The sequence below is a fragment of the Sorex fumeus genome, unplaced genomic scaffold (assembly GCF_029834395.1).
Source record: "Sorex fumeus unplaced genomic scaffold, SorFum_2.1 ptg000098l, whole genome shotgun sequence".
NCBI classification, from domain to species: Eukaryota; Metazoa; Chordata; class Mammalia; order Eulipotyphla; family Soricidae; genus Sorex; species Sorex fumeus.
The window spans coordinates 25,880,783-25,901,325 of NW_026606155.1; the positions used below are offsets into that span (position 1 = coordinate 25,880,783).

The window sequence follows — 20,543 nt, forward strand, 5'->3', positions numbered from 1 at the left end:
GCACTTGCAAAGCAAACGACCCCTCCCTTCCCCCCTCCCCCACTGTACTATAGCTCCAGTCCCTGCAAGGTCTTTAAGGACAAAGAAGGACTTGTTTGTTCCCTGCTGGACACAAGAATGACTTGGGCAAAGAATGGCTTGTCCTAGGACAACTTCCTGGCAAGCTTTGTATATCAAAGAGAAATTCTCAAAAACCCAAATATCAATAGCTTTGTAAATCACAGGGTTTTTGTTTTGTTTTGTTTTGTTTTCTTTTTTATTTTTTTTTTTACTTTTTGGTAAAAATAGCGATGCTCAGGGGTTACTCCTGGCTCTGCACTCAGCAATCATTCTTGGCAGTGCTCAGGGGACCATATGGGATGCTGGAGATTGAACCCAGGTCGACTATGTGCAAGGCAAACGCCCTACCTGAGTACTTTTGCTCTGGTCCCAATCACAGTTCTTTAAAACAAAACATTTTGAAATCCTTAGTTTGTTGAATGAATTAGTAAATGGATGAATAAACGACTGCAGAAGCCCAAGAGGCAACACACAGTGTGCGGGACACCCCTGGACGCAGCTGCTCCCAGGCCCATTCCAGCACCACAGGGCTCCCCAAGCATCACAGGACGTGGCCCTGAAGGCTCCTGAGCACAGCTGGGATGCCCCTGACCCCCAGCATCGCAGGACCTGAGCAGCACTGCCCCCATTGCCCCAGGCACTAATCTACCAGCCCAAGAATCTCCACGTGGTCAACTTGATCATTGCTGGGAGTGACCCCTGAGCACCAAACCAGAAGCACCGCCACAGGCTGTGCCTCCCCTTAACAAAAGTGTAGATGAGTAAGACAGTGCAAGGTTACAAAAAAGCATAAAATATTAGTTAAAATTATCTGTTGAGACACGAAATCAGTGGGGAGGGGACTTGCCTTGTGTGCAGCTAAATCAGGTTCAGTCTTCAATCCCCAGATGCTTCCCTGAGTCTCTCTAAGAGTGATCCCTGAGTACAGAGGCAGGAGTAAGCCCTGAACAATGCCGGCTGTGGCCCCCTTCCCAAGCCACACACATGAAAGAACGAATAAAAAGTGGGCAGTGGGTGTAGAAATAAAACAACAGTACAAACAGGAGTCGATTGCCTCGAGCAGGCTCCAGTAACTCCTCCTTTGTCCTAGCCCTGAGATTTTTTAAAAAGTGCCATATTCAAGGCTCCTTCAGAGTTAGGAGAATGAGACCCATCATTGTTACTGGTATTTGGCATATTGGGTACGCCACAGGGAGTTTGCCAGACTCTGCCGTGAGGGCAGGTTACATTCGGTAGCCTGCCAGTTTGTCCAAAGTAGGAATGAGATAATAAGATATTGTGCGGCCGCAAATGCAGCTGCGCGCTTCTAGGAGCTGGGTTTTATAGTCTCTGGGTCTTGGCCGTTGATGGGATTACATGGCGCCAGGGGGCCAGTTGATGGGTGTGACCCCCGCCTACTGGAATTTGGAGGATTTGGGTGGAGGATTCTCAGCCCCAATCGGAGTAGGCTTGGAGATCTCAGTCCCGGGACCCGCATGCCTTTGTTCCTCTGCTGGTACCTTCATGTGTGCGGAGATGGGTCTCAGCATGGTGGTGGCTGGAGTATTGATGATTTAGACAGGAGTATTGATGATTTAAATTTTCTAAGTTTCCTGGCATGTATTTTACTTTGGTCGACCTGTATAAGTTTTTTTTTTTTATCTTTTTTTTGTTCTTTTTGGGTCACACCTGGCAATGCTCAGGCGTTACTCCTGGCTCTGCACTCAGAAATTATTCCTGGCGGTGCTCAGGGGACCATATGGGATGCTGGGAACCGAACCCAGATCGCCCTGTGTGCAAAGCAAATGCCCTACCCACTGTGCCATCGCTCCAGCCCCTATAGAAGTGTTTTTAGGGGGCCCTGAGGTGACTCAGTGGCTCGGAGCACCTGCCTTGCGGTCCAGTTCCAAGCCTGCACTGCCTGAGTGTCCTCACAGCTGTTGGCGCCTTGCAGCTTGGCTGTGATCCCCAGCGCCCAAGGTTGGTGATTCCAGATGAGCACAGCTGGAAGATGTGCTAGCCCCACCCAGAAAGTGAGGGCCCCGGGTCTCTGAGGAGCATCCCTACCACTGCTACAAGCAAGGGGAGTGAAAAGGATCATTTTCCTACACCCAGCATCCCCACCCGTGCAGGAACCTGGTTGCTGTGGTCTGGAGCAGGGGGTCCTCAGGTTCCTGAAAGGGGGGGCGATCTGGGCCTGTCTGCTCCCGCCGCCCCTCTCCCCTGCAGCACTCAGCCGTAGGCTCACTGCCTTTGTCACCCCTCACCACCGTCCTGCAGCTGACCCTGTGTTGGTGTCTCCCCTCTGTTGCATTCTTTGCCCAACGGGACACGTTTCTGCTCGTTTTCCAGTGACAAAGACGTTCCTGGCAGTGAAAGAAGCCTCTTTCCTTTTCAGTCCCCGCCCCCCCAGCTGCCCCCCGGCTTATGGAGAACCAGTTTGCTGTGTTGTGAACATGAGACAGCCCAGGTTGCCTCCCGCCTTCCTCAACCACAAGGCAGGGCTGCCTCAGAACCGTGCCCCAGACAGATGCCAGAGCATGCCTGGTTTTCCCTCTATGCCCCAAGGTCCCCGGTGCACCACTCCCCTCACCCCCTCACTACTGGTTTGTAAGGGCGAAACTGATGCCATGACAGGCGTCAGAAATGAGCAAAATCAGGTAGGCCTCAGGTTCAGTTCCTAGAACTGAAACAGATTCCTTTTCCCAGCAGTAAAACAATGTGTAACTAGCCAACCTGAACCAACCTGGGAAACTTCGTAGGCTCAGCAAGTGGGTTCAATTAATGCCCCAGAAGTTGCTTTTTTTGTTAACCCTAAAGGAACAAGAAGTCTATGTAATCATAAAATTGGTACTGCTACTGGAAATTACTGTTTAATGCTGCCTAGCCATGGTTACCCTAGACACTTGCCAAAACACCTTTGGTAACTAAGATTTCTTTCTGAAACAGTAAGGCATGCACTGCTTACATAATCAAACCCTATATAAACTGTTGGGGTCGAGATCAAGAGACCACTGTGTGGGTAAGATAACTGACCTCAGTATACTGGAATAAAACTCCTACTGCTTTTGCATTATCGTGTTCACGTCTGTCCGTCTTGCCGCTTGGGAACCCAGAATCCTGGGCTTCACAGGTTGAAACTGCTCTTCTCTCTGGCAGCTCCTTTGGTCTTTGGACCCTCCTTACCTCCTCTCCTCGGGGCCAGGCTGATATTCACCCGGCTGCCACAGGGCTGCCTTCCCTCTCACATTTTTTTTTTGAGGGGGTTTGGGGTTTGGGCCACACCTGGTAGTTCTCAGGGGTCACTCCTGACAGGGTTCGGGGACCATATATGGTGCCAGGGATCAAACGGGTTGGCCACATGCAAGGCCTCAATCCTCGTAGGATCTCTCCAATCCTGAGATGAGCAACTTGTTTTTCTGAGCCACACCCAGCGATGCTCAGGGCTTACTCGTGGCTTTGCACTCAGAAATCCCTCCTGGCAGGATTTGGTGGATGATACGGGATGCTGGGGATTGAACCCTGGTACGTCGTGTACAAGATAAACACCCTACCCACTGTACTATCTCTCTGGCCCTAAGACTTACAACTTTTTTTTTTTTTTTTTGCTTTTTGGATCACACCCGGCGATGCACAGGGGTTACTCCTGGCTCTGCACTCAGGAATCACTCCTGGCGGTGCTCAGGGGACCATATGGGATGCTGGGAATCGAACTTGGGTTGGCCGTGTGCAAGGCAAACACCCCATCCGCTGTGCTATCGCTCCAGCCCCCAACTTACAACTTCTTACATGGTCCACAGTTACAGTAAATTTTATGGTCCTAAATTCATTCTTCCTGAGATGGGAAGCCAAAATGTAAGCATACAAAATCATTGTCGCCTAGAACTGTGAGGACAGCCCTCTCCCTGCCCTCCTCAGCTCTGCAGGGCGAGGTGCCCGTTTGCTGCTGTTACTACCCACACACTGTGTTCTGTCCTTTAGCCTCCATGGCACTGGTCCTTGATCTGTGACTAAAAAGGATGAACGGATGAAGGATCAAGGACTTTGTATGTCAGCACAGGTGTTGTTTCCTCACCACATCTTATGCTTCCCAGTCAAAACCATCACAGTTACTGTTGGAATAATCCACCTGCCCAGCACAATAGTAAAAGACACAGCAAGCAGCTCCCCCAACACAACTCTGCCTGGCTGAATCTGAACTTCACACAGAATCTTAAGAGAAGCCCTAATCGTGCGGGATGGGAGGAGTGTGTCAACAGTAGACCGAGGACCAAACATGGTGGCCTCTTAGGATCTGTATTGCAAATCATAGTGCCCCAAATTAGAGAGTAAGGAGGATTGTACCTGCCACGGAGGCAAGGAGTGGGATGGGGTGAGGGTGGCGAGTGGGACACTGGAAACAATGGTGGTGGGAAATGTGCACTGGTGGAGGGATGGGTGCTTGAGCATTGTACAACTGAAAATAACCATGCAAGTTTGTAACTGTATCTCACGGTGTTCCAATAAAATTTATTGAAAAAAGGGATTGGAGCGATAGCACAGTGGGTAGGGCATTTGCCTTACACGTGGCTGTTCTGTCACTGTCCTCCCGTTGTTCATCAATTTGCTCGAGCGTTCCCAGTAACATCTCCATTGGGAGACTTTGTTGTTACTGTGTTTGGCATATCGAATACGTCACGGGGAGCTTGCCAGGCTCTGCCGTGCGGGCGAGATACTCTCGGTAGCTTGCCGGGCTCTCCGAGAGGGGCAGAGGAATAGAACTCGGGTCGGCCATGTTGGCTGCGTGCAAGGCAAACGCCCTACCACTGTGCTATCGCTCCAATCCCTTTTTTCAATAAATTTTATTGGAACACCGTGAGATACAGTTACAAACTTGCATGATTATTGCCTTGCACAGGGCTGACCTAGGTTCAATTCCCAGCATCCCATATGGTCTCCCCTGAATACCGCCAGGAGTAACCCCTGAGCATCGCTGGGTGTGGCCCAAAAAGCAAAAAAAAAAAAAAAAAAAAAAAAAAGCCCTAGTACATAGTACAGTGGTGCTTGCCTTGCACAGTTCTGTCCCTGGCACCCTATATGGTACCTCCAGCCTGAATGCAGAACGAGGAAGCCCTGAGCACAGCCAGGTGTTGTCCCAAAACCAAGGAGGGGGTTGCGAAGGGGGGATGGGGGTGGCAGGTTGGTTGTCAGCGTTTTAGAGGAAAAACTATGATAAAGTTTAAGGGTTTTTTTTTTTAATCTTTTTGTGTTACTTTTGTTTCTGATCAAGGAACTAATTAATCCAGTCTTAGTTCAAAGAGTCGCTGGTCCATTTTAATACCAAAAGCTGTAGTTGGTGCATGTTACGAAGCTGCTAATAAAGTCATTTAAAAAAAGAGGCAGCTCAGGATGGGTTAGCACCCAAGTGTTGGTCCTGAAAGCACAAAATCTCAGGCTTAACCCCTGATGTGAACCACCCACTGACGGGGTCTGTCCCTGGGACTCTGTGTCCCCCTGCCAGCAAGGTCAGGTGTGTGGACACCATGGCCAGGAGGCAATCTCCGGCAGGATGTGGGGTGCGAACACTGCCGCCGCCAGGGTGCGTGCCCCCACCGAACACCAGGATCCAGGGTGTGTGCAAGTCCCGGTCAGCAGAGCAGAGGGAGAGAAGCTGGCAGGTCCACTGTGGCCGGCGAGTCCACTGTGGAGCGCTCACCCGCCTGCACCGCAGCACACCTCCTGTCCTGCAGGCACCCCTCTCCCCGGAACAAGGGTTTCACCCACCCCTTCCTAGTTCGTGTTTTGGGGTCACACCTTGGCCAGTGCTGGGGAGTCCCTCTTGGTGACATGACGCTTTGGGGGCCCTGTGGCACCCAGGGTGGAACTGGGGCCCACTGAGCTTTCCCCCCCAGCACCTCTTCCACACCCGCTCATGAAGGGCATCTGCAGAGACCTTATGGTACAATCACGTATTATTTACTGCCTTTGTAAGAATTTTTTTTTATTATTTAGAAATGCAGTTATATACATAGAACAATTAAAATTAAATTAAACTTTGTACAAATATTAAAATACTATCTTCACACCCACTGCAATGTACAGGATACCAAAAAAAAATACATATATAAAATAAAATAAAGCAAACCCAAACTGATCGAGTGACATCCTGCACAGTCGAGGCCGCATGTGTCGTTTCCATGACGCGAGTACCATTCCGCCAAGGATTCCAAGGTGGCGGGGAAGCAGCCAGGGCAGGGTGGGGCGCACTGCCACGGAAAACCTCGTCCATCGCTCCCTCCTCCCTCCTCGGCAAGCTTTGCCACTGCATCCCCTCCAGCAGCTGTTGCTGCCTGGAGGGAGGGGGTGGGGGGCGACCTTGGCATTTCCCTTTACGTTCTGACTTGGTTTTCAACTGGACATGTAGAGCAAAGCCAAGCCTGCTGCCATTCTCTGGGAAACCAGCGGCTGTCCTGTCCACCTGAACCTCTGTCCACCCCACCAAGCAAAACCCCTCTCTCAGCTCTCCCCACCCCCCGGCCCCCCCAACTTCCCGGCACCGGGTACCAGCTACTCTGCCGAGGGCCAGGAGCCCCAGCAGGCAGCTCTCAGCCTCAGCATCCCAGCATCTTCACATCTGCTGGAACCAAGCCGCAAGGCCGGTCCGTGTAACCACTCCCCTTCTGCCCCCGTCGTTCTTTCTGAGGAGGAAATCAAAGGCAAGGATGGAGACGTATCTGCAGCATTTTCCATTCTCTTGGTAAGGACATTCCCTGGGAATGGAAGTGGCATGGTTATGTGGGAAGCAAGTGGTCTGAGAGCGCAGCTGGGTGTGGTTGGGAGGGCAAGAGCGGAGGGTTATCCGTCCGCGACTAATGAAGCAGGAAGAGTATACCTTTGTCTTGCCACTGGCTTTGCCACAGAACTGTAAAGCTGGGGCTGGGAGAGAGGGGAAGGGCGCGAGGTACGGGGGAAGACATTAGTTTTCAGTCGGCTGCAAATGGAGTGTTAAGTAGGACGCGAGCTTGAAATGCCTTATAAAACTGAGAGGACTCTAAGTGCCAGCACTCGGTCCATTTCACGGTTCACACCCGGTGAAATGGGAATGTAACACACAATTCGAGAGGGAGCAAAAGCGAGAGCCTAAACAAAGTAAGGCATTGGGAGGGATGGAGATTCCAAGTGATTTTCACCATAGGCTGGCCCTTGGAAGCTGCTGGAATGGGACTCCAAGGGGCCAGGGTAGAACACGTCGCCGAGTCGGCTCCTGTGTGCAAATACCTTGCCAGTCCTTTGGTGCCGACCAGGATGAGCTGACTGCTGGGCTGTGCAGTGAGCCTGGCCCCACCTGCCACCACACTGTCCCTCCACCAGGCCGGACCTCAAGGCGGCTGTGTGGCTCCTAATCCCCTGCCAGGGAAGCCAGAAGCCCTAGAAACAGTAGCACATGGCCGATGGCTAAGAAACTGCCTCAGAGCAAAGGGCCGTAAGAGCCAGCGAGCCGCCAACCATCACAGGAGGCTGGGGGGTGGGGGTGGGGGGCAGGGACCTCATCAAAGCCAGTGAAGGGGTGGGGTTTGGAGGCTCTTCCCTTCCTTCCAAGCAGGCGAGCTGGGCCTGTGCCCCAGGGGGCTGGGGGACTGGTGGGAGGGAGGGATGGCTTCCGAAGGAAGATTTTTTTAAAAAAATTTTTTAAAATTTCTTCCCGGGCCAAGCCTATGTGGCTGAGGGAGCCCAAAGCAAAAAGTGCAATCTCTTCAGGGGGAAAAAAAATAAACAAAACAAACCCAAACCAAACTAACAACAAAATCCAGAGTAGTGAAGGGAAATAAAGGCAAGCGCTTCCCGAATGAAAAGTACTCTAGAATGGAGCCGGGACTCAGAAGGTCAGAAGCCGAAAGCCGTAGGGGGTTGGTGGTGGGACACGCTGGACTGCCCTCTCCCGGGCTTTTGTCCCCGCTTTCTTGGTTCAGAAAAACCAACCAGGGTCCCCGCGGGGGGGAACGGGAGCTCATGTCCGGGGGTCAGCGACTGCAGGGACGTCTCAGAAAAGGGCCTCCCCTGGGTCAAGGGCAGGGCCCCCTCCTGGCTGGGGCACGGTGCCCCTCTCGGCAGGGCCTCCACTGACCTGATCCCTGTGGAAGTACACTGCTCTGGTCTTTGGGCACAGCACGTGAGGGCCCCTGGGGGCACCGGCCCTACTTACCCTGAGAGGAAGACCAACGCGCATGACAGCAAGAGGCCTGGGGACAGCGGGGATTAAAGTGCGAGAGTCAGGGCAGGGAGCGGAGGGGGAAGCTGCCCTCGCCCGGGGCCCCACACTCCGGCACGCCCCATCCTTGGGAGATCCTGGCTGGGTGCCCCTCAGTCCCGGGGAGCCCTCTGCTGGGGCAGGAGCCTTGGGGGCGCCAAGTCTGCTCCTCCACCCCCTGCTGCTCGGGGGTGGGCAGGGAGACTCGGGAGTCATGTGACTGGCAGTAGCGCCATGCACAGCGGGCGGGCGGGGCGAGCAGAAATGGTGGTGGTGGCGGCGGCGGCAGCAGCAGCTGGGCAAGCAGGCGCCTCCTGGGCACAGGGACTAAGGCACAGACTGTGAGCGGGGGCCCTCGTGGGGGGCTGGAGCTGCCTGCAGCTGTCTGTCGTGGGCCTCGGGATGTACCTCTCGGGTCCCCACCCTCCCCGACCATCCCTCTTGCTGTGATCGCCAGGGCACCCCGGGCATTCTGTGGCATCTCAGCAGCTCCCCCGACCCCACGGGCAGCCTTCTGCAGAGACACCCCCCCCACCCCCCCGTGTTGCAGGGAAGCGGAAAATAACCCAGGCTGGAAGAAGTGAGGAAGACAGTCATGGTCAGCATCCGCCGCGGGGCCACCTGCGCCCCCTCCCTCAGGAGTTTCTATTTGTCTCGGAAATTGAACAGAGCCGGGAGCCAGCATCCCTGAGCCGGGGAGCGGGTGCCTGCGGGGCTCCAACGGAACCTTTCACAGATGCCCCCTCGGCCGAGGCGGGACCCCAGGCCGAGGACCCTGGTGCGGGACCCAGGCGTGTGGACCCTGGTGCCGGACATTCCTGGACCTGCTCCTGCCGCCTGGCAGGTGCCAGATCGCCACAGAACATGGCCCGACTGACAGAGGGGGCAGGGGGCAGAGAGGCAGCCACAAGCCTGCGTGACGGGGACGTGGGGCGGGGCTGGGGGGAAAGGCACAAGTAAACACAGCGGCTCTCAGGCCCGCGTGGGCTGGGGGGCGGGGGGCGCTGCCGAGAGCTGGCCGGAGGGGACCCGGAGGGTGCGGGGACAGGGAGGCTTCAATCCAGCACGTTCAGGCGTATCCCCAACACAGACGGGAAGGCTGGGCCAGGCAGAGCGCCACCTCCTCCAGCTGTCCGGCGGGCGGATGGCGAGAATCTTCCTTGAGTTTCCAGCGAGGCGGGCCTGCAGGCCCTCTGCGATACACAGATAGACAGATACGGAGGCGGCAGCTCAGGTATCCAGAGAAGGTGGCCAGAGGTCGGGGCGCTCAGCCCCGCAGGGAGAGGGAGGAGGGGCGGAGCGGAGGGGCCCGCCACCACCCTCACGCTTCTTTCAACAGCGGGATGTCTGCAGAGGAAGAAAGAAAGCACCGCTGTTAGGTCCGGGGGGCGGGGGGGGGGGGGCACTGGCCAACGCCAACAACGCCCCACTCTGACTCGTCTTCATGTCTACACAGTCTCGTGTTGAGCTTCTCTGCGAATGCCTTCCTGGTCCCTCTCAGCTCCAATCCCAGAGTTCAGTCTGAGAACCCAACGCCTCCCGGTCCAGGCAACCCACACCAGCCTCTCTGCCCTGATTCAGTGGGTCTGCTGGCTCTCTCTCCAGGATTCCTGCCACCCGACACAGCTGCGGGAGCTGCCAAGTCCTGCATACACTCTCTCCTCCTGACAGCCACCCTCACGCTGGGGGTTCACTTCCCCCTCTAGGTCAGAGTCTCCTGGAGTGTCGGTGGGGGTAAACTGAAGCGTGCAAGGTTTTGAACTCTACTGCCACGCCAGAGAGCTCAGGCATGGCCGGCAACACACCTACTGACCTGTGTCATAGCTGGAACCCCTGTTCTGACATGGACCCTGCAACTGGACATGCATCAGTGTGTGTGTGTGGACAGTACTCGACTACTGGCACCAACCACACTGGAAACTGCGTTAACCACTGAGTGCCTCCTTCCAGTTCTATTTCCCACCAAGAAAGAAGTCAGTGTGAGGCTGGCAATCAGAAAACTCCTTGAGCAGCATCCAAATCAAGGATTCAAACCTGAAGGCATTCACTACTCCTGGGCTTCTCAGGAAGCAATTTGCTGGAAGATTCCTTTAGGGGGTAGGTTAACTGAGTGAAGCCCTCCCTACCTAAAATGAAACACTGAGGTTCCATTTGCAACCTGAACCACCCTGGCATTTCATATGATCTTAAAGTTATTTTGGGGGCAACATCTGACAATATTTAAGAATTATTCCCACCTCCCCTCCATGCTTGGGGGAGGGTGTCACTCCCTGGCGGTGCTCGGGGGACCGTGACAAAGGGGTGTGTGCTTTGGCTTTTGGGGCCAGATCCAGAGGTGCTCAGGGCTACTCCTAGCTCAGTGCTTGGGGAGCACGTGGAGCCAGGGATTGAACCCTGGCCCCAAACATGCCAAGCCTGGAAACTGGCCCTAAAGACATTTTTTTTCTTTTTGGGTTACACCCAGCCATGCACAAGGGTTACTCCTGGCTCTGCACTCAGGAATTACTCCTGGCAGTGCTCAGGGGACCATACGGGATGCTGGGAATCGAACCCGGGTCAGCCACTTGCAAGGCAAATGCCCTACCCCATATGGTATCGCTCCAGCCCCCTAAAGACTTTTTTTTTTTTAGTGAGCGCCTCTGACCCAACCTTCACCTTCCTGGGCTCTGGCAAAGGTAGGAGTCAGGGGATGTGAGATTCATTCTGATTTTTTTTTTTTTTTGCCACAAAGACCGACAGTGCCCAGGGAGGCTGCATGGCCCTGGTGCTGGAGTCAGTCCCAGCTCAGCTGCTTACAGAGGGCATGCATTAACACCGACCTCGGGGGCCTGAGACGGGGCAAGAAAACCAACGGGAACAGGGACTGGCCTCCCTCTGAATGCGCAGCAAGAGAAACAGTTCTCCCTGCTCTGTGACATGGTCCCGTGACCCTCCGGTCCCTCCTGTCCCTTACAGAACACAGGGACTGTGGTGAGAGGGCAAGCCCAACTCTACCTACTCTCTGAGAAGCCCCCCCCAACCCCCCCCCCTCCCCCCCCCCCGCCTGAGACTGAATGAGGAAGAGTCTCCCAGTAACACAGGCCACACGGCCCAGTTGTGAAGCCTGAATGGGAAATCTCCCTTTACAAGCTAGTCGCCCTGGGACCCTCCCCCACTCCTACCCCCCCACCCCAACACAGCCCTCGTTAGGGAGGTCCACCCACCTTCCTCCCTCCCTCCCAGAGCTGCTCGTGATTCACGATCAGCCCAGACCACCTACCATCTGTGTAGTCCTCTGACGTGAGGGATAAAAGGCTTTGTATGTCGCTATTCTCTGAATCTGGGACTTCTTTGTGTGCCGGTCGGCTGTTCCCTGAGCCGGCCACCCAAGAAGAGGTGGCCGCCTGGTGCACCATCACAGTCTCTGAGCCCCGCGAGCCCCAGGCTTCACAGAGTCCGGACTGGCCCGGGGCCTCCTCTTCGCCGCCCACTGAGGAACAGGCCCCCGGCTCCTGCAGCGGCTGCTCCCGGGGCACATGCCTCCCGCTGGGCCCGGACCCTTCCGACAGCACAATCTGCACGCGAGGGTCAGCGGGCGGCACGCAGTGGCCCGAGCTGCCGTACACGGCTTCCTCGTAGGACGGCAGTGCGACCTGGACTCCATCCACCATGATTGAGACCTGGTCCCCGGACACTCCCTGGTCACGCCTGGGTTGGGGGGAGGAAAACCAGAGAAGCGTTCAAGAGAGATGAGCAAATACTGTTGCATCAACAAGCTGCTGTTTTTGACCAGAGCACCCAGAGCTTTAGACACTTGACCCCACTGACTCCCCTGTCACCTGAACCTTCTCACATCCTGATGAACCAGAACTAGGGACGAGACTCAGAGAAGCCAAGTGACTGGTCTGGACATACAGTTGCAGGAAGCGGAGGCTGGGCATGAACGCAGCCCTGCCTGCTCCCAGCGATTCTGGAAGGCTATCACTGCCCTCTGGGAACACGGGAGCCTAAGCCCTCAGCCTTCTGCAGGAAAGAGGAACTGAGAGCCTTGGAAATAAAGCAGCGAGAGGATGATGGTTGCACTCAGCAGTCAATGAGCTATGATCACTGACGGAACATTTTAGGGAAGTATACTGTAAGGTGTGTGGACTGGAGTTCTAGAAAGCTGCTTAACAAGAAGGCGAAGGGGGGACGGAGCGACAGAACAGTGGCTTGGGCATTTGTCTTGTGCCTGGTCGAACCAGATTCTATCCCTGGCATCCCATATGGTCCCTCGAGCACCTCCAGGCATGATCCCGGAGTGCAGAGCCAGGAGTAAGTCCTGAGCATCACTGGGTGTGCCCCCACCCCTACCGCCCAGCCAAAGAAGGTGAGGAGCTGGAGAGATGGCCTGGCAGGTAAGGCTCTTGCCTTGCAACTGCCCAACTTGGCCTCAATTCCTGGCGCCACATAAGGTAGTCCAAACTCTGCTAGGAGTAGGCCCTGTGCACAGAGCCAGGAGTAAGCCCTGAGCACTGCCAGGCGTGGCCCCCAAACCATAAACATTAAAATAAGAACACTAAAAGAAGGTGAGGGGGAAAAGCAGCACTACAGTGTTGTAACTGGTAGAAGGAGCAAAAAGAATTTGCGATTTCTAGGTAGCCACAAGGGGAGAAAACTCCCTAATTCAGAACAAATTTCTAATACGTAGCGTGGCGCTACGTGAAAACAGCTGTTCGCTATCAATCTATTATTTTTATTGTGCTCACACCTGAGGGTACTCCGGAGCTTGGTGCTCTAGGTTCACTGGTGGCAGGAGCTCAGAGGAGCATGTGTAAATAGTCCCCTCCCCCTCCTTTCAAATCCTTTTTATTCAACTAAGTATTTAACCATCTGAAAAATGCTGCTACCCTCTCCTTCAAACAAAATGAGAAGGGAAAATCACATATGATACAGTGTGATTAAATGTGGCCAGATCCTTATAAATTCCAAGTCAGGGAGACTGTTTCATTAGTTCTTTTGTGTCTATGAAAACAGTGATGATGAAGGGTCGTGGGTAAACTTTTATCCTCAAAGCTAGTAAGACAACCTGGTCAGCTGTAGAAACCAGGAGAGACAGCCTGGAGAGAACATTCTGGGGAGCCTCTCAGGGCCCTACGAGGCTGAAACATGCCTCCCTTCTCCTCCCCCACTTCACCCACCGAGTCTGAGATGAACTGTTGTTGTTTTGTTCTAAAGAGATGATCTGTTATTACTGCACTCGGCTGGAAAGAGGAAAGCGAACCACGGGCGTCTCTGGTGTGGTGCGGAGAGTCCCGTGGCTGCCAAGCCTGGCTGCACATGAGAGGCATCTGGGGAGCTTTGCCTCCAACACCAACGCCAGGGTCCCACTTCAAAGCAAAGACACCAGAATGTCTCGGGATGAAGGGCCAAGTGCTGCTATTTAATGTTCCACAGATGCCTGACTTGCAGCTGGCACACGAGGCAGCAGAGCCCACACCTGAATCTGTATTAGAATCACCTGGCGGGCTCAGAACAGCCAAATCACGGGGCCTCAGCCCAGAGTCTCTCTCCAGTGGGTGGGGAATGCGACCGGGGATCCCCAGGTGGTGTGGCTACCGCTGCTGGAACTATACTCCGAGAACCACCCAGCAGGGGAAATGACAGGCCTAACGTGGGGCAGAGTTAGTCGACTCTCAGCGCTATGTCATCATCTTGTGAGATTCCCTTGAAGGATGTAACTTCTCTGAGCTTCTGCTTTCTGCAACTATTAAGATAAAGTAGACAAAGCAACAAGGAAGAAGTGCCAGGTATGAGAGCGGAAGCATGACAAGTGCCAGGGGGCGCCTCGTTCCCTTGGGCCCTCGGCGAGAGTCCAGCCCCCCTCACTGGACTCACCTGCTGTGATGAAAGGACTTCAGCTTGGGCTGCAGCAGCACGAAGAGCACCACGAGCAGGAGGATGAGCGCCACGGAGCTTGCGGTGGAAGCCACAATGGACAGTGTGGGGACCCCGAGAGACGTGTGCGCATCTTTGGCTGCAGGACAAGTCATCACCAGAAGGGTTTGTGCGCCCAGACCCGCTGAAACACGAACCCCACCGCAGGTTCTGTCCAAGGTCCCCTGCCTGCGGCCACAGTGAGCACATGGTGGTGGCCTGGACCCTTCCGGGAGTGACTATGCAGGAGTGACTGTGGTTGTTAGGCAGAGCCAAGAGTCATTTCCTGTTCTTGCTCCTGAACCAACATCCCCTCCCCCACTTTTGCTGAGGGTCTTTTTTTTTTTTTTTTTTTTTGCTTTTTGGGTCACACCCAGCGATGCACAGGGGTCACTCCTGGCTCTACACTCAGGAGTTACTCCCGGCAGTGCTCAGGGGACCATATGGGATGCTGGGAATCGAACCTGGGTCGGCCGCGTGCAAGGCAAACGCCCTACCCGCTGTGCTATTTCTCCAGCCCCAGCTGAGGGTCTTACAAGACCATCGGGCGTCTATACTGGAGATCTTACCTTTCTAAACCCCTCCTGACCCTGTCCTTAGTAACAGGCTGGGGAGACAGTAACCATTTAAATGAACACACCATTCTTCCACCATCTCTAGTCCCACTCATGTTTTTCCCATGTGGCAGGGAAAAAAAAATTGAAGGTAGAGTTGGGGGAGGCATGGCCAGTGGTACTCAGGGCTTACTCTTGGCTCTGTGCTCAGGAATCACTCCTGATGGGCTTGGGGCACTGTATGGGGTTGGTCACATGCATGGCAAGTACCCTACCTGCTGTGCAATGGCTCCCCCGGTGGGAGGAAAATTTATAAGAACAGGACTAGCCCCAGTTGCTTTGATGGGAAACCTCAAGCTAGTCCCCACACTCATCTGGGGGGTCATGCGTAAAGCTCTAGTGCGTGGCACAAAGATGGTTTTCGTGCGACACATATGTTCCTGTAGGCAGCTGGTTTTTCCTATCATATGTGACAAAAAAAGGAGGTCTGAGGGGGAGATGCAGCGCTGGCTGGACTCTAGCTCCTTAACAGAGGGTGTCCACTTAAGGAGAAATAGCAGAGCTACTAGGGAAGGTGTTGGCATTGTTCTCCTATGTTAGGAGAACAACATCAAAGGTCAATAGCATCTGCCAACGCAGAGCACAGACCCCCAGCATCAAAGGGACGTTACACAACAGAACAGATGCCTAAGTGAAGCCTCCCAGCCCCTTGTGGCTCTGGACACAGAGGGACATGCATCAGGACCCTTGAATGTCATTCACAAAAATGTGACATCCTGAAGAAAGAGAGGTTTCAGGGCAATCATAGGGGCTAGAGTGTCCCCACCAGGGGTGGGGAGAGGCTGGCCCCATGAGTTCAAAGTTAGCGGAACCCCACCAGCGCCCCACCCCCCTTTCTCCTCTGCCAGACTGACCCTCATTGAGACGGCAGCTGATCTCCATGGCCGGTTTCCATTCACCATTCTTACAGGTCAGGTACTTGTAATCGCCCTTCAACATGTAGCCTTCAGCACACAGGTACTCGATGACGCTGCCCGAGTTCAGGGGGTCTCGGCACGGCCGGGGGTGGCAGATGTACCCGCCATTCTCCGGCTCCGGGGGCAGGGAACACACTGCGAAGACAGAAACAGGGGAGGGAGGTGAGGGTTTGCAGTAGGAGTCCTTTCAGCGACACACAGGACCGGGCTGGAGGCCTCAACAGGAAATGTGGATGAGCCAGGCCCCGGGAAAGGCTGCTGGCCAAACCTGGGGAACTCAGGTTGTCACTGACAGAAGGGGAAGCGGGCCGTTGAGAGCAGAAGTGTGATGCTTGTGACATTTTCCCTTTCCCTTCCTGAGGAACCTGAGGAGAACTCCATCTACAATTGAGCAGAAGCCTCTGACAAACTCCCAACTACACAAAGGCCATCTCACATATAAAAGTGCCTTAATGAAACCGACGGAAGCACACCATGAGTCAGAGCGAAAGGCAGAAGGAGGCGATCAGTCTGTAATGTGATTAGGGGCGATGCCAGCCTCCGTTCCCGAATCAACAACAAAAAGGACGACATCCATGACGACGGCGAACCACCTGGGCCTCCGGCTTTCTGCTGTGTTTTCTGGAGGCCTCTTGCGACCCTGTGCAGCTGGTATGCCCTAAAGCAGTGAGAGAAGAGGGGAGCCCTGTATTTTTCAGGCAGGTACAACTATCTAGGTTGTTTGTTCATTCAAGGCCACACCCAGTGATGCTCAGGGGTTACTCCTGGCTCTTCACTCAGGGACCACTCCTAGCGCTGCCCAGGGTGCTGGGGATCGAACCCGGGTCAGAAGCGTGCAAGTCAAGTGTCCTGCCCGTGGTACAGTCTCTCTCGCCCCATGACTACCTTGTCTGGAAATATTTTCTCACCAAGCTGGCGGCAGCCCTGCAAGCAGAGTCAGGCCTTTTGATTCTAAGCCCGTCCTCCTGCCGCAGCAGCCCCGGCTTCTCCTCCAGTGGCGGGCCGAGACAGAGTCTGAGCTACCCTGGCTTTTTCACTTCCCCTAACAATGTGGAATGCCTGGGAGTCCGACCAAAGTTCTGACTGCCAAGGAGAGGATGCTGTCCTGCGCGTGAGAGAACCACCTTGCTCTCACGCAGACGCGCCTCGCACCTAATACAAACACTGCCCCGATCAACCTCTAACGGCCTGCTAGGGTGCTGGGTGGAGACCAGATCTAAAAAAAGAGGTGATGGTCCCTGCCCTCCTGCTGGACGTGGTCTCTGAGTCTAATAAATGGGCGAGAAGGTAGCATTTTCAAAGGGCCTTAGTGAAACCAGGCTGGAGCAGGTGCCACCATGATCCAGAAGGCTGGGCAGCTCTGCTGAAACCAGCAGGATGAGCTCCGCAGTGCCCTCAGAGACACATCTCCTCTACACTGCCTCCAAGCCCCCACCAGGCTAAGGATTTGAACCGGGGGTGGGGGGAGCACAACACAAACACTTCTGAGCTCTTGCTTTGGTTTGCAAGAAACAAAGTGCTTCCGCCCTGACACTCTGTTCTGTTTGGGGGAGCAAGCGCGTAAGGACAGACCCCTTGGGCTCCAGGACCTGGTTCTTTCCCTCAGTGTAAATCATGCAGAAGCCAGGGCTGGAGTGATAACACAGCGGGTAGGGCGTTTGCCTTGCACGCGGCCGACCCGGGTTCGATTCCCAGCATCCCATATAGTTCCCTGAACACCGCCAGGAGTAATTCCTGAGTGCAGCACCAGGAGTAAGCCCTGTGCATCACTGGGTGTGACCCAAAAGGAAAAAAGAAAGAAAGAAAGAAAGAAAGAAAGAAAGAAAGAAAGAAAGAAAGGTGAACCCTTAAGGCAGGAACAACGTAGGAATCAGGGGGCTGCATCTGCTCACAGGGACAAAAACACATCAAAAGATGGTCTCGGGGTGGGGGGGGGAGAGCTGCTAATTCTAAAACTACTCCATGTTTTGTCTGTGAATTTCTGCTCAGGAAGCCTATCTCTTCTTTGCGGAAGCAGGGGACCAGCACCCAATTCATATGTGAGAAATGCTGAGGCCTGCCAAGATCCGATACTACCCCAGAGCCCAATGACGATGAGTATCCGGATAAACAAGTATGGTGCCTCCATATAGTGGAGAAGTATTCACCTCTAAGAAATGAAATCTTGGGGGCTGGAGCAATAGCACAGCGGATAGGGTGTTTGCCTTGTACGCGGCCAACCCAGGTTCGAATCCCAGCATCCCACAAGGCCCTCTAAGCACCGCCAGGAGTAATTCCTGAGTGCAGAGCCAGGAGTAACCCTTGTGCATCGCCAGGTGTGACCCAAAAAGCAAAGAAAGAAAGGAAGGAAGGAAGGAAGGAAGGAAGGAAGGAAGGAAGGAAGGAAATCTTGCCTTTTGCTACAGCGTGGTACAACTAGAGAATGTCAAGTAAATGAAGTCAGTCAGAAGGAAAAGGACAAATGTTGGGTGATCTTATTTGCAGTATAAAAAGAAATAAGATGAACAAGGACCAGGAGGATTGGTCCATGGTTGGAAGCCTGCCTCAGGAGCTGGGGGAGAAGGCAGATGGGATAGAGAAGGGATCACTATGGCAAAGACAGTTGGAAATGATCACTCTGCGTAAGAACTGTGAGCTGAAAGTAGGTAAAGGAACTAACATGATAACCTCTCAGTACCTGTACTGCAAACCATAGTGCTGGGAGGGAGGAGGGAGGAGGGAGGAGGGAGGAGAGGGAAAGAGAGAGAGAGAGAGAGAGAGAGAGAGAGAGAGAGAGAGAGAGAGAGAGAGAACGAGCGAGCAAGCACACCATAGAGACAGGCTGTGGGTGGGGGGGAAGACTGGAGGAAACTGGGGTCGGTGGTGGTGGGAAATGTAACACTGGTGGAAAGACAGGTGTTGGAACATTGTATGACTGAAAGCCCATCACTAACGGCTTTGTAACTGTGCATCTCATGGTGATTCAATTTGAAAGAAGAAAGAGGAAGGAACAGTGGCCAATGTAAAGAAATTCTTGGGCTCTGACAGCAGAAAGGAGACACAAAGGGGCTTGGCGGCCCCGGGAAGAGGCTATGACATTAAATTCCAAGTGGACACCACCAAAACTCAACAGATGTGTCACCTTATCACCTTATTGTGACTTAATACACTTTTTTTTTATTAAGGAGTTTTTGGGGGACACACCCAGCTGCACTCCGTGCTCAAGGATCACTCCTGACAGGCTCAGGTTACCATACGGGGTGCTGGGCATTGAACCTGGGCTGGCCCCGTGCAAGGCAAGCGCCCTACCTGCTATACTAGGGCTCTTAACACATATAATTCAAAAGATGTTTCCTTATGTATTCTAAGGACATTCCCTTATGACTCAGCAGTTACAAATATACTCTTCAATGTTTTCCTCTACTTTTTCACAGAGAGAATAACACTTTTACAGGGAAAAACAGCCCTGAGAAATAAAAAAAACACTGCATAAGGTTAAGAGCGGTACATAGTGACAAGCCCTTCTCCCAACTCCTGGTCACTAAGTTCCTCCTCTCAATGGTACAGTACCATCCTGTTTTCTTCCAAAGACAGTCTACACTCGTGTCAATGCTAACACATGTGATCAAGTGTCAAGGTGGCCTGAGAGAGAGAGAGAGCTCAAGGCAGGAGAGACTGGGTGCTATATGGCGAGATTCAACTCATAGCAGGCCCTGAATACAAGAAGTACTTCTTCAGAGAGGGGGTGGGGGCTCTTAAGTGATGCTTAGGCAGCCCAGGGGCAACTCAGAGGTTCCTGGCCAAGCAGGCAGGCGGTTCACTGTGAAAAATCCAAGGATACTATGCAGCCTGGGTCTAGGAGAGCCAGGAATCAGCCAGTCATGCTGACAGTGCTAGGGGCCTGAAAAGCTACCCCAGTGATGCTGAAGCACCACGGGAAACCAGGGATGCAACTGGGGCAGGTACCCGCAAGGCAAGTGCCTAAATTCTTCTACCACCTCTCCATTCCCAGGGGCACTTACAGCATCTTCAAAATGGGGAGGGGGTAGCACAGAGAAGCAGTCCAAGGGTTAAGGCACTCACCTCACATACAACCCACCACTGTTCAATCTCCACCACCACATCTGGTCCCCAGAACACCACCAGGAGCAACCCCTGAGCACAAGCCAGCAGCAGCCCCTGAGCTCCCCTCAGGGTGTGAGGTGTGGCCCCAAAGCAAGCAAACACACCCATCTATATTCAAAGGAACAAAGGAGTCTTCAAGGGTATTTTCAAGGGCAGCTTCTGAAAAAAGAGAGAGAGGTAGAGAGCCTTTGGGGCCTAGCTTCCTTTCCTGGTGTGTGGGGGCCAAGAGGGGCAGGTGAAGGCATACACTGGCTGTGCCCGGGGATCACTTCTGGTGGTGCCTGGGGGGTAATCCCATATGGGGTGCCAGGGACCAAATCTGGGTGGGCTGTGTGCAAGGCCATGTCCCACTTGCTGTATTATCTCTCAGGCCCAGTCTGGCTTCTCCAACCGTGGTTTTCAAGTCCAGGTGGAGTCACTTAAAAGAACAGGGGGGGGGGGGGCGCGAGGGTCATAAAAATGTTGTTTTTTAAATTCTAAAGAGGGGTCACTAATAGAAACGTTTAAGAAGCCCTGCATTAAGAATATGTCAAAATATTCGGCTTTGGAGGTTCACTCCATGGCTTGGAGGCCACCCGCACATGCTAGGGGGAAAGGCAGCTCAGATAGAGAAGGGAGCACCAAATAAAGGGTGTTGGGAGGATCCTCCCAGGATGGGAGAAGCATGCTGAAAGTAGACTAGAGACCAAACATGATTGCCACTCAATGCCTGTCTTGCAAACCACAGCACCCAAAAGGAGAGAGAGA

The 20,543-nt window shown here is 53.8% G+C and overlaps 1 protein-coding gene across 1 annotated transcript in view; it reads right to left on the reverse strand.

Moving 5' to 3' along the window:
• Window positions 1–9,130: 9,130 nt before the first annotated feature.
• The window catches only part of SUSD6 (sushi domain containing 6), a 91,176-nt gene continuing 79,763 nt past the window's right edge, over window positions 9,131–20,543 (reverse strand). Inside the window, exons 3-6 of the mRNA XM_056133637.1 lie at window positions 15,630–15,827; window positions 14,123–14,261; window positions 11,526–11,953; window positions 9,131–9,613 (exon numbers count right to left, since the gene is read on the reverse strand). Coding sequence (XP_055989612.1) covers window positions 9,588–9,613; window positions 11,526–11,953; window positions 14,123–14,261; window positions 15,630–15,827 — 791 coding nt within the window. The 3' untranslated portion in view covers window positions 9,131–9,587. The remainder of the gene's footprint in view (window positions 9,614–11,525; window positions 11,954–14,122; window positions 14,262–15,629; window positions 15,828–20,543) is intronic.